This window comes from Protomyctophum bolini, assembly GCF_963924005.1.
Source record: "Protomyctophum bolini genome assembly, chromosome: 4".
Classification (NCBI taxonomy): domain Eukaryota; kingdom Metazoa; phylum Chordata; class Actinopteri; order Myctophiformes; family Myctophidae; genus Protomyctophum; species Protomyctophum bolini.
The window spans coordinates 32,155,917-32,171,455 of record NC_137865.1 but is presented as its reverse complement, the minus strand read 5'-3'; the positions used below and the strand labels follow the sequence as shown (position 1 = coordinate 32,171,455).

The following is a 15,539-nucleotide window of genomic DNA, read 5'->3' as shown; positions in this document are numbered from 1 at the left end:
ATGGTGTCCTGACTCAGGAGCATCCATCCCATTTCGGTCACTGGAGGAAGACCAGGGTGTGGCAAGTGAGCTTGGTTCCAGACAAGAGCTTGATAATGGGAATTGTAATGACGATTTCCTGTATTAGCAGGTAGCTGTCAGTGGGCTGGTGTAAGTTTGGGGAGGGAGTCGAATGCTTGAGCCCAGTATATTTAGGGTACCTCTTTTTATATTGCTTGGAAGTATATTATTATATTATATTATTGAAAAAACAAACTGCAAAACAAACTGTAGAACATATGAAACACATCTATTCATACTGTACAGTGTATATCAATCCTCAAATTTTGGTGTCAAGTCAAGTCACCTTTATTTGTAGGCCTATAGCACGGATTTCCCTTCGGGGATAAATAAAGTATCCATCCATCCATCCGTTCAAAACAACAGGAGTTGATTCAACTCCTCCTGCTCCCTTGGTCTGACAGTACATCTACAAGACAAGAGAGACAGGGCAGCCAATCAGGTATGAGGTACATATACAAGTCAGTATGCCACCCCTTGGCTCTCCCATTGACTATAGTCCCATTGACTACTTTGCCTGCAGTGTCTCTGACTACTGTTAAATCAATGGACCTGATTGACACAGTCACAGTGTCAGACTCACACCAATTTGAAACAGATGAGATACATCAACACAAGCACATTGCTGCTGCACTGGATGGATGCCACCCCTTGGCCCTCCTCATGTACAACAAACCCCACCTACCCCAGAGCCCCAGTCCAGTAGCCTACCAGGTATTATCCACAAACAACCCTGAGAGCAGATAAGAGGGTGGGACACAAAGCAGTGGACAGCGACACACGACTGCCAAGTAAAAGCAATCTGAGGACTATATAATATTTCACACATTCACGATATGGTAAGTACCTTAAAATGGTGATGCAATTTATAATAACAAAGAAACTATATAAAAAACGTTATTATCAGGAAGTGGGTCATGACAAATCTCAAAGCCGCCGAAAATACAGAATAGTGTAGTTCTGCAATTTCATCCTATTTCAAGACAATGAATGTACTATATGCAACAGAAAAAAGCCGTTTATGGAGCAATTACATGGGCTTGTTGAAAATAAATATAAAGACAATGTGTTTAAATGTTATAATTTGGGAGGAATGTACCTTCAAATGTACAACAAATAGACATAAGCCTACTTAGGTTTTGTGTAGAATGTCGTTTTAAAAGTACATGTTGAAGTAGAATTATAGTTACTTATATTCATTTAAGTATTTCCTTCCGTCATGTATGGATCCTGTCTTCTGCATCTGGTCAGACAAGGGTTTAAGGTCCATTAACGACCTTTATACTCATAATGTTTTTTCATCTGTTAATATTCAACCTCCCCATTCGCACATGTTTCACTTTTTTCAAATCAGGCTCTCTGTTATGTTGGACTCCTACTTGTCTGAGACAAGTAGTCTCTTGAGGCTGGTGAAAGGAAGCTTACTTCAATTATATATGACGCTATTTTTAAAGTTATTCCGACTCATTTAGACTCATTCAGAGCTGCCTGCATGGGACCAGGACCTCGGTATCAACATGTCAGATGACAAAAAAAAATAATTATATATATATATATATATATTTACAGGTTTAGTAGACATGCCATTAGTGGAATGTACCGTTAAAGTGTACTGTACTGTATGTTCTGTGGTGACAGATGACACAGCGTGGCAGAGAGACAATCGGCGATGAAAGTCTGGAGAACTGGTGAAGCCTTGGCTCAGGGGGCTTTGGAGAGGTCTTAAAGGCCAAACACAAGGACTGGCACTTTGAAGTGGCCATTAAGCTGCTTCATGTTGGGTAATGATGATAAAGTCTAAATCATTGCGATGGGAATTTTAACTGGTATATTATTTCACACTAATGACTGATTTCATTATATTCAGTCCTATCAAAGTCAGTTTCATGTAACTGCGTAAATGCTGTCTCTCTCTTCCTAAACTGGCCCGGCTGCCTGCCATTCTGCAGCTCTGACGCCTCGTGTCCCGCCCTGTGGCGAGAGGCTGATCATATGGACTCTGCCATCATTCAGTATTTTCCCAGGGTCTATGGGATGTACCAGGGGTATCCCCCTGGCCTGGGCGTTACCAAGAGGCAGGGTATAGTCATGGAGCTGATGGAGAGAGGCTCCCTGCAGTCCCTCCAGAAGGCCCTCTCTAAGCCCCCACCCTGGCCCCTGGCTTTCCGCCTGGCCAACCAGGTGGCCCTGGCTATGAACTTCCTCCGCAGTAAGAAAATACCACTTGTGCATATGGACCTGAAGCCAGCCAATGTACTACTGGATGCCAACTTAAATGCTAAGGTAAATACGTAAGACGCCTGAGGGCACGAACGCATCCGCCTCGTTGACGGCAGACTGCTGGGCGAGCGCTGGCGCTTTGGCATGGGGGATGAGATCAACATGGAATAAATTCTGTACTGGCCATATAAGGAGCATGTATGTACAGTGTCAGAACTCAGAACAGGTTCTGACCATATATGGAGATCTAAGGGTTTGAGGTCAGATGTAGAGTTGCTGGCCAATATTGATGACATCAGGGATCTCCAAATATGGGCTTACCTGCGACAGTAGGTTGCATTTACTATGACCTGGGAACCATATGGTGCCCGACCAAAACACTGATGGTGCCCGACCAAAACACTGATGGGTGCCCGACCAACACACTGATGGTGCCCGACCAACACACTTAGTTAACTGCGACCTTCGGTCGCAATAATAATATCCATCCATCTACTTTTGCATTCAAATTAATTAATGCCATGGCAACCAACAGTTTGATTACCATCTCAAGAAAATTAATTGCATATTGCCACATCTTTGCCCTCACTGGGTCTCTTCAAATTTCTATTTAAATAAATCAGAAACCTCTTTATTTCAACAGATATCAGATTTTGGCTTGTCTAGCGTGTCCACCAGTGTTTTGAAGACCAGCGACAAAGGTGACCATGGGGGGGGTACTGCAGCCTACACACCACCGGAAGCTTTTGACCCTTCATACAATGGTGTTCGCTCTTATGATATTTACAGGTAAACTTTTGAACAAAAGCACGTAATAGAGTTAAAATTGTGTTCATTATTTATAACCGTTTCAACTTTTGTTTTTCTTACCCCTCTTATTAGCTACGGTATACTTCTCTGGAGCATTCTTACTGGAAAGGAGCCCTACCCAGGTCAATTATTTCTTATTCCATTTGAATACAGTAGCAGATATAAACTGCTAATAAAATAAAGTGATTGTAATATATGTGGATGTGGATATATGAGAGGAAGTTTCACTTCCCCACAGGTTTGCTTTGTTAATGAGCCTTTCACCGACACTACACTCATTTAGTTTTTCCTCTTTGCTGTGTAAAGCAATTTTAAAACGTCTTAGACCAATCTAAACCTCGTTAATTCCAGCACTTTCCAAATCTGTAAAACAGCCACATACATGCACCAATATGTTTCCTGTGTTTTATGTATAGCGGGGACTGTTTACAGCCGTCTGGTCTTCAGGGTTGAACAGGGAGACAGACCCGATCTTGACCAAATTGAGCAGAAAGAGGCAGATGGTTTGGAGGAGCTGGTTGGCCTCATGAAGAGGTGCTGGGATGCCGAGTCCACAAAGAGGCCCTTCTTTAGAGGTGAAATTACATCAATACTCAATACATTAATACACTTTACTCAGTGTATTAATGTATTTGTATCATACTAGACGCTAGTAGACCAGTGCCCGACTGTAGAGCACCGAGTCGGCACCGGGCACTCCCTTTGGGGGTGTGGAACGTGTGTGTCGAATTTGAGACACCAGAGATTTGGTGCATTTATAGATATGTAAATTCTGAAAACATCAAATCATGGCAAAAATATAATTTGGACATACAGTTATATGTGAGAAATATACCTTAAGAGGCCAGAATATAGCTTACATTTAGGGTATAATTTTGTTAAATGTAATTACTGCAAAAACAATAAATATATATATAAATATTTACTTATATGTACAGCATTCATTCTGATACAGAGTTATAATTCTGTTTTGAATACGATAAAATGGCCAAATATATATTCTTTCAGCATTTCATGGTGGTTTTCCTTTCAGAATGCATTGGCGTGACAAGTCATGTTTTTTCAAGGCATGCGAAGGGAATCAATAAGGCTACTTATGAAGTCTTGACAGAGCTGGTAGGTAGGCCTACAGTACATGCACTAATTTTCCTTTCCTTTGTAAAAAAAAAAACAACCTTCCTGCAGTGTATTCACTCTGTTTTTATAATACCATTGCTCCAGGACCAAGTGAACAGACAGGAGTTTGTACAGGCAAATACCTACAGTCTACCACCAGTTATACCGTCTCTAGCAGTTCTCAGTAGCAGGTCACCAGGTATATATCTGTCTCTTCACACATACTGCACTATACTATACTAATTTAAATTATTAATTGATTGAGTGTGTGTGTGTGTGTGTGTGTGTGTGTGTGTGTGTGTGTGTGTGTGTGTGTGTGTGTGCATTTGTTCCTCCGTCATAATGGGGACACATGCTTGTTTACACAGTCACCTACAGAGGACCTCAAACAGTATGGGGACAAATGTGTAGGTCCCCATAACACAAATCATTCAGGAGGTCTCAGGTTGCTGATGTGTCTGGTGTAATTTTTTTAGCAAGTCCCATGAAACATGTTTTCATGTTCATGAACACACACACACAGTTCATGACAAGTGTGTTATCTAATGGGGACATCCCCCAGCAGGCGATAGTTGGTACTGCAGTGTGTGTGTGTGAGAGTGTGTGTGCGAACACAAAAACACTACTAGCCAATCACAGATCAGAGATTTACATAAGTTTACATAAGCTCAAACCAGCGTTACGGGGACCGTAGCTAAGTTTGATCAACTGAACACATTTTGAATGGTGCACTACATTACAGGAGTTTTCACTGGGGGGGTCTCTCTGTACAGTACAGTACAGTACAGTACAGTACAGTACAGTACAGTACAGTGGAATGTAGTACAGTACAGCACAGTACAGTACAGTACAGTACAGTACAGTACAGTACAGTACAGCACAGTACAGTACAGTGGATAACAGTACTGTACAGTACATTACAGTACAGTACAGTGGAATACAGTACAGTACAGTATTGCCAAAATATGTATGGAGTCAATTTGTATTGGTGTTGGGGAGGGGGGCGGGGCGGGGGTCACGAGACATGTTCAAAGCATTGCCTGGGGGTCCCCAGCCAAAACACATTGAAGAACACAAGATCACCCCTGTCAATGATTAATATGGAGCAATGTGATTATAAGTGTAATAGTGTAATAAGAGTAATAGTGTAATAGTGTAATAAGAATAATAGTGTAATAGTGTAATAAGTGCAATAGTGAAATAAGTGTAATAAGTGTAATAGTGGAATAAGAGTAATAGTGTAATAGCATAATAAGTGTAATAGTGTAATAAGTGTAATAGTCTATCACGTGTAGTAGAGTAATAAGTGTGATAGAGTAATAGTGTAATAGGCTAATAAGTGTAATAGTATAATAGTGTAATAAGTGTAATAAGTATAATAGTGTAATATGTGTAATAGCATAATAAGTGTTATAGTGTAATAAGTGTAATAGTGTATTAAGTGTAATATAGTAAGTGTAATAAGTGTACTAGTGTAATGGCATAATAAGTGGCATTTGTCTGTGTGTGTGTGTGTGTGTGTGTGTGTGTGTGTGTGTGTGTAAACATACGTTTACATTGCCAAAGCAAAAGGTGCAACAATACAATCAAAACAAAATGTATACACAATAGTTGAAAGGCAGAATCTCCAATAAATCAATGTCTATGTTCAGAGATCTCTCAATGCAGGAATACACACAAAACCAATAATCACCAATATGTTCTTATCAAGACCATGAAATGGAGCAAGTATGGACATCTCCTACATATTGATGTTGTTGTCAGCCATTGTCCGACGTCGCATTTGGCGCATCGTCCGACTACTAACCCTATTACTAACCCTAACCTCAGTCTTAACCGGCCACGTGACGTAAGTAAAGTTGTTGTATAGTGCAGTTTCACCATGAGTTTCACAATGTTTTTGCTTTCTAGTCGCCTATACTACTCACGGTAGGCAGTACGTAGGACATGTCCATACTGGCTCCATTGCATGGTCTTGACATGGTCTCGATAAGAACATACTGGTGATTATGGGTTGATAACATTGGAAGCCAGTGTCACAAGCAGATGTAGTGGGAACCCACATGCAGAGAGCCAGGCAAAGTGGTGTTCAAAACCCATTATTGTCCATTTTAATACCGGAGAGACAGGTGAAAGTGAACGTCACAGACAAAACCATGTGACACGATACAGTGATGACACATCAAGTTTCAAGTTTCATTAGAAAACATCATTGCTCAAATCTATTGAAAAAATATGGACTAATACTGTACATTAGACTCCGGACCGCTAGTTGACATTACATTTTGGTGCAACCGGGTGAAAGTGGTGGTCACTAAGACTCTAAAGAATTAAGATTCTAAAAGAATCTTAATAGTCTTAATTTGCATGGTCCCTAATCTCAGTAGTCAAGAAGGGACGAGTTCCCCAGTCACCAAGGACTGACTGAAACAACACTGATATCAACATGAGAGGTGCAAATCAGTTACAGCTGGGGCAAACAGAAACACAGAACCTAGAAAACTAGACCAGGAAATGAGGGAACATAGATTGAAGATTCTAGATTCAAGATATTGTCACAAGGATGTCCAAATACATGCACTGTAGAAAAACTTAGAGCATCACGACCAGCACTTCAAGGACTGACACTGGAACCCGCACAACCAGGACATCACAATCAAACAAGAATGTGCTGCTTCAGTATAGCATCCCCTCCAACAGAGTCATTGAGACATTGACATACCGTTCTGTGATGCTGTGTCAGGAGATCTCTCATCCATATCGTTCAGGGGAATCTCAGGGTCATCCTCCTGTCTGGAATTCTGGCCAACCATGTACGTCTGTAGAAGTAGCAGGGTCAGGTGGTTCTTAACACGCACAGATACTGTAAGCATGCTGTATGTATACTGTAGCCTATATTGCGCATGAATGCATGCACACATGCAAGATGCATGCACAGTAGTACACACGCATGCACGTATACGCACGCACGCACACACACACACACACACACACACACGCACGTTTCACATAGCATAGCGGGTTGTCATTTGAGACATACAGAATACTCACTTTAGATCGCCGAATTAGGAAACAGTAGGATGCTCCCATCCCAAGTAGAAAGACGAAGACCACAATGAGTGTAGCGTAAACGGCTTCAGTGGGTGAGTGTAAGGGCAAAAAAGAGTACAATTTAGTCTCAGTGTGCACTGTTGTCTGGATTTGAAAATGTTAATCGTTATAAATAGTAGTAGATAATTAGTCAGTTTCTTTGCTACTCTGGGTTTGGTGGTAGTGCTACCTGGTTCAACAATAAAGATTTTATTTATTCCATTTATTCAGCTTTTATGAATGAGTATATGTAACAAAACAAAGGGAGATCAAAATCATGACCAGCAAAATAAACTGGCAACTGACACATCTACACATCTGAAAACAATCAACTTTTGTGAATTGAAGAAGAGAATATGGAAGGACGTACTGCTTGGCCCGATGGCAGGTTTCACAGTGGAAGCTTTCACAGTGGCAGGTTTCACAGTGGAAGGTTTCACAGTGGCAGGTTTCACAGTGGAAGGTTTCACAGTGGTAGGTTTCACAGTGGAAGGTTTCACAGTGGTAGGTTTCACAGTGGAAGGTTTCACAGTGGCAGGAGTGGTAGGCATAGTCTTGGCTGTAGGAATCTCAGATGTTGTGGTTGGTTCTGGGACAGTGAGAGATACAGTGGCAGATATGAAGGGCATCTTTCAACATGAAGGGCATCATTGAACAGGTTAGATATAATTATAAGTACATCATTCAAGGTAACAGGTAACATAATTCACAGCTTATCTTTGCACCATTTGCTATTGTCTGTTGCTCTGTTCAGTTTGGTATCAATTTCACCGGTATAGTATGAGCTGTTTAGTGTGTACAGTATAATCTGTGTGTCCATGAGTACACCCCTTTCATTATTTAACAGTACATCACGTTTCCACTAGTCCGGTTTGGAAATAGACACTAATTAGTGTTAATAGACTCTAAATGTCTAGAGACTAAATAACATTTGGTCCAGTCTGTTATGCTACTCTCCTACTATAACCCTTCTACACTACTAGTCTATCTAAGTTATAACATTATTAAAACTGTCCTTCTGTCTGTCCTCATTAATTGTTCTCCTCAGTGGGTTGCCCAAACCATCTGAACGTACACATGTGCATGACATACTGTAGCTTTACACTACAGCGTATGTCGGGTGTGAGGAAGCTGATTTTTCACAGATCTAAATAGTTTTTTTGGGAACTCACTCAAATAAGACTGCAGTGGGAGGAGATGTCCTCATCCAGTTTTCTCTTCAGTGGGCTGACCATTAGATCTCAAATTGCACCAAACCCTGTACACTCAAGACACTGCCCCCTCTTAGATCTCCATATGGAGCTGACCTGTTCTGACATTCCATATGTTGATCTGATCTCATCAAACCCTGTACACTCAAGACACGTTTTATATGGCCAGTACAGAATTAATTCCATATGTTGATCTGACCCCCCATGCCAAAGCGCCAGCTCTCGCCCAGCAGTCCTCGCCCTCAGGGCGTCCTCAGGGCGTCTTACTGGTAGGTAGTAACCAGAGTAATCTAGTAAGAGAGTGGCGACACTAGCGTTGACTCCCAACTTGTAACAATGGAATGCAGAAGTGCTCATTCTATCTCAATGGGATAGTTCCAATGTTTGGAACTATAGCCCATAGGCACCATCAAAGCGTGTCGCCACTCCCTTCTATTCCACTCGTAAGTACAGAGTAGTTTGACAGGAAATTGGCATTACCAGCCTAGATGCCTAGACGGCGACGCCAGCTGTCCAGGCCAAGGGCTTCACATTGTTCTAACCTGAAAGATGGTTTCCATTGGCGTCGGGTGGCTCAGTGTACAATGCCGTGCCATTGGCGTCGGGTGGCTCAGTGTACAATGCCGTGCCATTGGCGTCGGGTGGCTCAGTGTACAATGCCGTGCCATTGGCATTGGTGGCGTTTCCATTGGTGGCGTTTCCATTGGTGGCGTTTCCAGTGGTGACGTATAGATCAGTGATGAAGTTTGTTGCAGTCACATTGGCACTGACTGTTTGTTGTGCAATGGCAAAATGTGTAATAAGACCTGAAAGAAAAGACAGGCCCAAAACCTTGAAATATATTTGGTGTTTAAAGTCATCCCATCATGTTTATACAGTAGGCTACTGTATATAAAGAAATCACACCGTGTGAAGTGAGGGGCGCTCTTATCATCTTACAACATAAATTACAACATTATGTTTGTTAAAATTTTGAGGACTAAAACAAACATTACATTTCTCTTTATTGTCTATGGCGTTTTCTTAAACAAGCATTGTTTAAAAACAAACATTAAAGCTGTATATAGGATCTACTTCAATCCCAATAGGATTAATGATTGAAACAGATTTGGTTACATGACCAACAGCCAATAAGGGACCACCATTCTTGGTGACATAACTAAGGTACGTGTCAAGGTGGGCATAAGGTCATAAGAAGTGATGCCAGTGGTGAGCGCACCTCATGGCGAGACACCTCGACAGAGTGCATTTCTAGTTATTAGTACTTGCGCAAGCAGAGTGCGCAAGTACTGTGGTCGGCTGGACCGAAAGTGGTATGTAGGCATGTATGTATGTATGTCGGTATGTCGTTAAAAATGGTGGTCCCTTATCGGCTGTTGATGGTGACTGTACGCTTCAAGGTTGGTATAAGGTCAATAACGGGTCTAAAGGATTTAGAACAGCAGTTGTAATAGACTTTAGTTAGTAGCAGTACTTGTACGCTCTGCTTGCGCACAAGTAGGCCATGTATGCCCTACTTGTGTGCAAGGCGCAAGTTGGCACCTCGACAGAGTACATTTCTAGTTATTATTATTATTATCAGCTTGAGAATATTGGATTTATACATCAATATGTTTTTCTGTTCGGGTCATGTTTGCCTCCAACACTGGGATAGGTTTTTGCTGGCTGAAAGTTATGAAAGCCAAGAAAATGTTCCAATCTAAGTTGCATTTGCAACCTTCACCTGCTAATCGTACCGAAACGGTAGAGATTATATTTTTAAAGGCCCTTGTCATCATTATCAATTAGCCAATCATCCGTTTCATCAAACTACAGCATGCTGAACAGGGTGTGGCAAAGTGTGTCCTTGTCTGCACATACTGTATGTAAACGTTCATGTGCATTATGGGAGCTTGTAATGCTGCGGCTATGGTTAAATTGCCAATGGACCAGTAAATATTCTCAACTGAAAATACATTTTGTACAGAAAGACCAAACCTCTGCCATACCCAGTTTTTGTATTGTGTAATTAACTTAGATTTTTTTTTACAGTATATAACATGAGGAACCCCCTTCTAACTTATACACATAATATTGACACACAATGTGAGTTTGTTACCGCATACAGTGCTTAGACCAACTAAATAAAACAGACAAATATTTCCATGGTAAATGCAAACTGTCAGTGCCTGTCATAGCTGTCAAGGCTACTACATTTTGTTATCATTATTTAGAAAAGTTTAGATGAAATAAGCCAGCAACAGAATAATGGCTATAACCAGAAAACAATGTCACAGCTTCCAAAGAATCCATGTGATAGAAAAAACAAATGTGAAATATGAAAATATAAAAGACAAATATAAAAAGCCTACCCAGGATAAACACAGAAAGGCCAACGGATCCCATATCGAGACCTCTACGTATAACTTCTGCTGAACCCAGCAGCTGATCAGCTATTATAGTGTTGTTGCCTGAATATTAAGCATGCCCACAAAAGAGGATCAACCATTCTGACCACAGCAGGATGTATGTTGCTCAAAGTGTGTGTGTGCGTCCTCGTTTCGCCAAAAGAGGATCTAAATTGCCTGCCTGCCTGCTGATATACAGTACGCCTGCCTATTGATATACAGTATCTCTCTATTTCCGACTCTTTTTGCAACTTCAATAACCTAGAACACTAAACATAACTTTTGTCAAACCACATTTTACCCAATGTGATATATTATATTCCATAAGAAATATTTCTCATCAAAATATATTGACGTACAGCAATACATGGCAACTTGAGGTAGGCCTACTCTTCACAAACTGACTAACTAATCACTAAACTTGGGTGAAGGTCACCCGAACACCTGCCTGTAGAAAAGAACAGGCATGTGGGCAGGGAAACAAACCTACCTTCTATGATGTCACTGAGCATCATTAAGGTACTGAAAGACACACCCATCTCAAACATCAACAACATTATGAAAATTACAAAAATATAATTGTCCGGGTGAAAATCACCCGTGTTTAGTGTTCTAGGGTTAATATATTCATAACCTTGCTAACCCTAACCCTGTATGCTACATACACATATGTAAATTGTAAGGGATCAATACATACTGTATGCAATAGCAATTTCTGCACACAAGATGTCAGAATTTGTAAGGAAAATATGGTGCTGTGCAGTCCCATGTATTTAAAGCCAGGGCCATCTATTTCTCATTTACTGCAGTTATCAGTGAGGGAGGGAAAAAACAATATTATGGAAAGAATGAGTCAGATAAGGGCACAGAAGGAGTTCATCAAATATCCTATTAGTGTTTCTTGTGTTGTAGAGAATGGAGAGAATGTAGTTACACTGCAGAGTGGCTAGTGCATGGTGAGACTGAGAAAGCAATGCTATGGACTGTAAATATGTAACATCACAGTGTGTTATACTGTGGGTGCGTGCGTGTGTATACGTGCACACAGGTGTCGGTGTGTGTGTGTGTGTGTGTGTGTGTGTGTGTGTGTGTGTGTGTGTGTGTGTGTGTGTGTGTGTGTGTGTGTGTGTGTGTGACTGTGTGTGTGTGTGCGTGTGTGTATTTGAGGACGTCACAGTAGAAAGATGTTGTTCTGAAATGTACTGACTTGTATCAACATCCAAAAGAGTACAATTGAATTAAGGCCTGTTCTGACCTGAACTCAAGGACAAATCAGACCCATTTGTGATTAGTCCCCGTCAGATTATGTGTGCGTGCGTGCATGTAGCCATACAATATCATGAATAATAAATAATGTGTCTACAAATATGTCTTAAATAAAACAAACATACACCTCTTTCAACAGCAGTGTCAAGAGTTGTAGAAGTGGATCATGGTGGTTTTGGAAAAAGTAAAGGACCCCCAAAGCAGGTAAAAGGCTCAACGTTTGTCCGCCATACAGGCAAACGGACCAAAATTAACTACCATGAAACTATGAAATCTGAAAAAGCATAAACCAACACGAGCCAGCAAATCAATTATGACCTGAGATTGATACACGTTGTCATTGCATGCTGTTGTTGTGCATTACACAAATTAGCAAGATTAGCAACCAGAATCAACTGTCAGAATCAACTGTCAGAATCAACTGTCAATCAACTGTCAAACAAAAGATTGACAATAGAGAAAACTGTTCACATACCCTCACAGTCTCACCTTGTGACTGTAGGCCTTGTTTATACACATCCCATGCAGTGTGTGGAGACCTATTGACTTTATGCAGACCGCATCCATCTTGCCAGCAAAGTGCTAGGAGCAACTTCCCATCGACAGCCCATTCATCCAAACAGAAACGTCCTGTCTAATTGTATTTAAACAACGTCCAACTCACCAACATTGCAGCTGTAAGAAAAGCTTGAATTAGCCTAAGGGTTTGTTTCATAAACATCCACATTATGGGCTACTTCCTATAATCAAGTGTCAGAGTTTGGAAGCGCTTGTTATCAGTAAAGCATGCAACCTCATGCTGCCTCATGTGCAAATAAAAACAGGTGGGCCGTTGAGTGATCAACATCCAACACTACCAAACTTCAACACTTAGAGAAAAGAAAAATCCCCTGCAAGGTATTTCTTGACAGGAAGTAGCTGGATTTACGGTGGAACACTTATATTGCAGATAGCTGCATCGTACAGCTGCAATGTTGGTGAGTTTGACATTGTTTAATACAATTAGACAGGTCTTTTCTGTTTGGATGGATGGGCTGTCAATGGGAAGTTGCACCTAGTTAGCACCTTGCTGGCAAGATGGAGGCAGTGTGATGTAATTTTACCCTTCATACACTAGATGGCAGCAAAGGTTTTGCTTAATAATGTCATATCAAGAGCGTCAGCTTCAGCTAAACACTCCAGATAGTTCTTTTAGACTTTCTTAGAATTAGCACATGTGATTCATGAAAATGAATTACGTGTTAAACAAGGCCTAATTAAAATATATATATGTATTGAGAGATTTACTGAATCGTTAGTGGTTATTTCTACATGAAATCTAACAGGGGCCAAAATGCATCTCATTGTTGGCTTTCAGATTAAAGACCACTAACTACTGTAGCCAATAGCACTCAGGCATGATAATGATTTAAATAACATTATTGTGTAACAACAGGATGCTGACGAGAGTTTGACTTCAGAAAAAACTGATGGAGAAAAAGGTGAGCTTTTCTGTTCTTGCTTTAATCAATTCTTGCTGTAATTAGCGAGTGGTATATATATGTAGTATATGCACCAATTTTTAACACAAATATGTGAATGTACCATATATGACAGAGCTTTATTTGTCGTTGCTATAATGAGATACTGTTCTTTTAGGTTTTATGACCTCAATTACACCCACACAACCTGAACATTGAACATTCAGCGGATTTTCTGTGTTCTGGGGTTTTCTCGGTGGGTTCTGAAGCCTTTTGAGCTGCAATGAAAACAGGCAATAATCCCTCAATTGTTATGTCATATAATGGGATCACAGTGCACAGGAAAATCAGAGCACTTGTTTGAGCCAGAAAACCACAGACCACAGAAAATCCACTGAAGGTTAAAAGTTTTTTTTTTGGGTGCAATTGAGCTCAGAAAACCAAACAAAAAAGAAGACGATCCCTTTAAACTCAATCACTGTCCTTTTCTCTTACATACAGCACTATTTGTGATGCAGCACAGAGCAGAGTTGACTCAGAAGGTGTCTACAGTCATGGCTATAGTGGACAGCCTAGGACCTGTGGTCCATCCTGAACTCTATGCCAGGATTCACGCTGACAAGACCAGCATGGAGCAAATGAGGACTCTGTACTCGACAAGACTACAAAAAGGGGGGACAAAAATCAGAGCAGCATTTTATGATGCCCTTCAACAGCACGAACCCCATCTTTTGGATTGATCGATGGAGCAACCGATTGATTGACGATTTATTTTGAATATGAAAAAGGGATAAAAGCAGATACAAGGAAAACAAGACTACAATAAAAGTTAAATTAAATAACCTGTGCAATGGATTTTTGGAGGAACAAAAGCAATGGGAATAAACCAGATTAATGAAATCAAGATTCATTTTTATTCATGCGAAATGTGAAAAACTTCATTGGCTGCCCCAATCACACTTTTTTTTTACCAAGCTACAAAAGCTGCTGACGCAACTCGCAATGGTCCATGTCACCATTTGTAACCTGTTTTATGTAGACATACGCATACTGTACGTTTCATTATATATTCCACTGATAGTTTAGCTTACGTATGATTCTTGATGACAATTTTTATGTATTTGATGTATTACCATGTTTTTTGTTCTTGCTTACTGTAAGTCGCTCTGAATTAAGAGCATCTGCTAAATGCCTAAATTGTAAATTGAGTAGTGGACAGCCATCCTATCTGGATATCAATATAAAGGTTTGAGAACCACTGATTTGAAGGATGTGATATGGATACATGTGTTTGACAAGTCAAATAAGTTCTTCAAAGGGTTCATCCAAGTTGAAAGTTCTGAAATAGATTTCTTTGTGATTTAATGTAATAAAAAAATTCTTTGATATTTTGAAAGTAAAGATCATGGATGGATGGATGAATAATTGGTTACTAAAAAAACAAAACACGCACGCACGCACACACAACTGCTGAATTTCGTCATCTCAGCCACACGCCCATGAGTATACAAATACTCATTGTCAAAGTATTTGTATACTCTGTACAGTGACAATACATTTAATCTAAATCTAATCTAATCTAATCTAATGACACCCATAAGGGTTAAACAGGAGGAAACCATTGTGCTTTCTATGCCTATTCTGCTAACATATCAGGCAGAAACCAGCTCGGCCTATGTCCAAAATAGGCCTAGCTGAAAAATATATATGCAATCTTATATCATGTCTTTTACAGTTACACACACACACACACACACACACAGACAGACAGACATAAATGGACAGAGCAGAGTGAGAGAGAAATGGAGTGATAGGTAAGAGGCTTTTCTAGTTCAATCCCTCAGTAACTGTCACAAGCAGTCAGTCAGTCACCTGCAGCTGATGTTACCTAGGACACAGTCACTCTCATGTCTAATACA

At 40.5% G+C, this 15,539-nt stretch overlaps 2 protein-coding genes across 3 annotated transcripts; one reads left to right on the top strand and one right to left on the bottom strand.

Moving 5' to 3' along the window:
• Positions 1-349: 349 nt before the first annotated feature.
• LOC308313951 (uncharacterized protein) lies at positions 350-10,952 on the bottom strand. The gene is made up of 6 exons (XM_080761291.1): positions 10,859-10,952; positions 9,050-9,313; positions 7,667-7,885; positions 7,258-7,340; positions 6,929-7,025; positions 350-469 (listed from the first exon to the last, which is right to left on the bottom strand). The coding sequence occupies exons 1-6, from the start codon at positions 10,890-10,892 to the stop codon at positions 435-437; spliced, it is 732 nt and encodes a 243-aa protein (XP_080617417.1). The 5' UTR covers positions 10,893-10,952; the 3' UTR covers positions 350-434.
• On the top strand, positions 799-14,895 carry LOC308313949 (ankyrin repeat and protein kinase domain-containing protein 1-like). 2 transcript variants are annotated; one of them, XM_080761285.1, is made up of 11 exons: positions 799-899; positions 1,699-1,841; positions 2,010-2,343; positions 2,924-3,069; positions 3,163-3,212; positions 3,507-3,665; positions 4,124-4,206; positions 4,312-4,405; positions 12,300-12,364; positions 13,596-13,641; positions 14,122-14,895. In XM_080761285.1, the coding sequence occupies exons 3-11, from the start codon at positions 2,053-2,055 to the stop codon at positions 14,358-14,360; spliced, it is 1,173 nt and encodes a 390-aa protein (XP_080617411.1). In that variant the 5' UTR covers positions 799-899; positions 1,699-1,841; positions 2,010-2,052; the 3' UTR covers positions 14,361-14,895. The 2 variants fall into 2 exon arrangements, with proteins under 2 accessions (XP_080617411.1, XP_080617412.1); XM_080761286.1 differs by having other exon boundaries at positions 1,699-2,343.
• Positions 14,896-15,539: the final 644 nt, after the last annotated feature.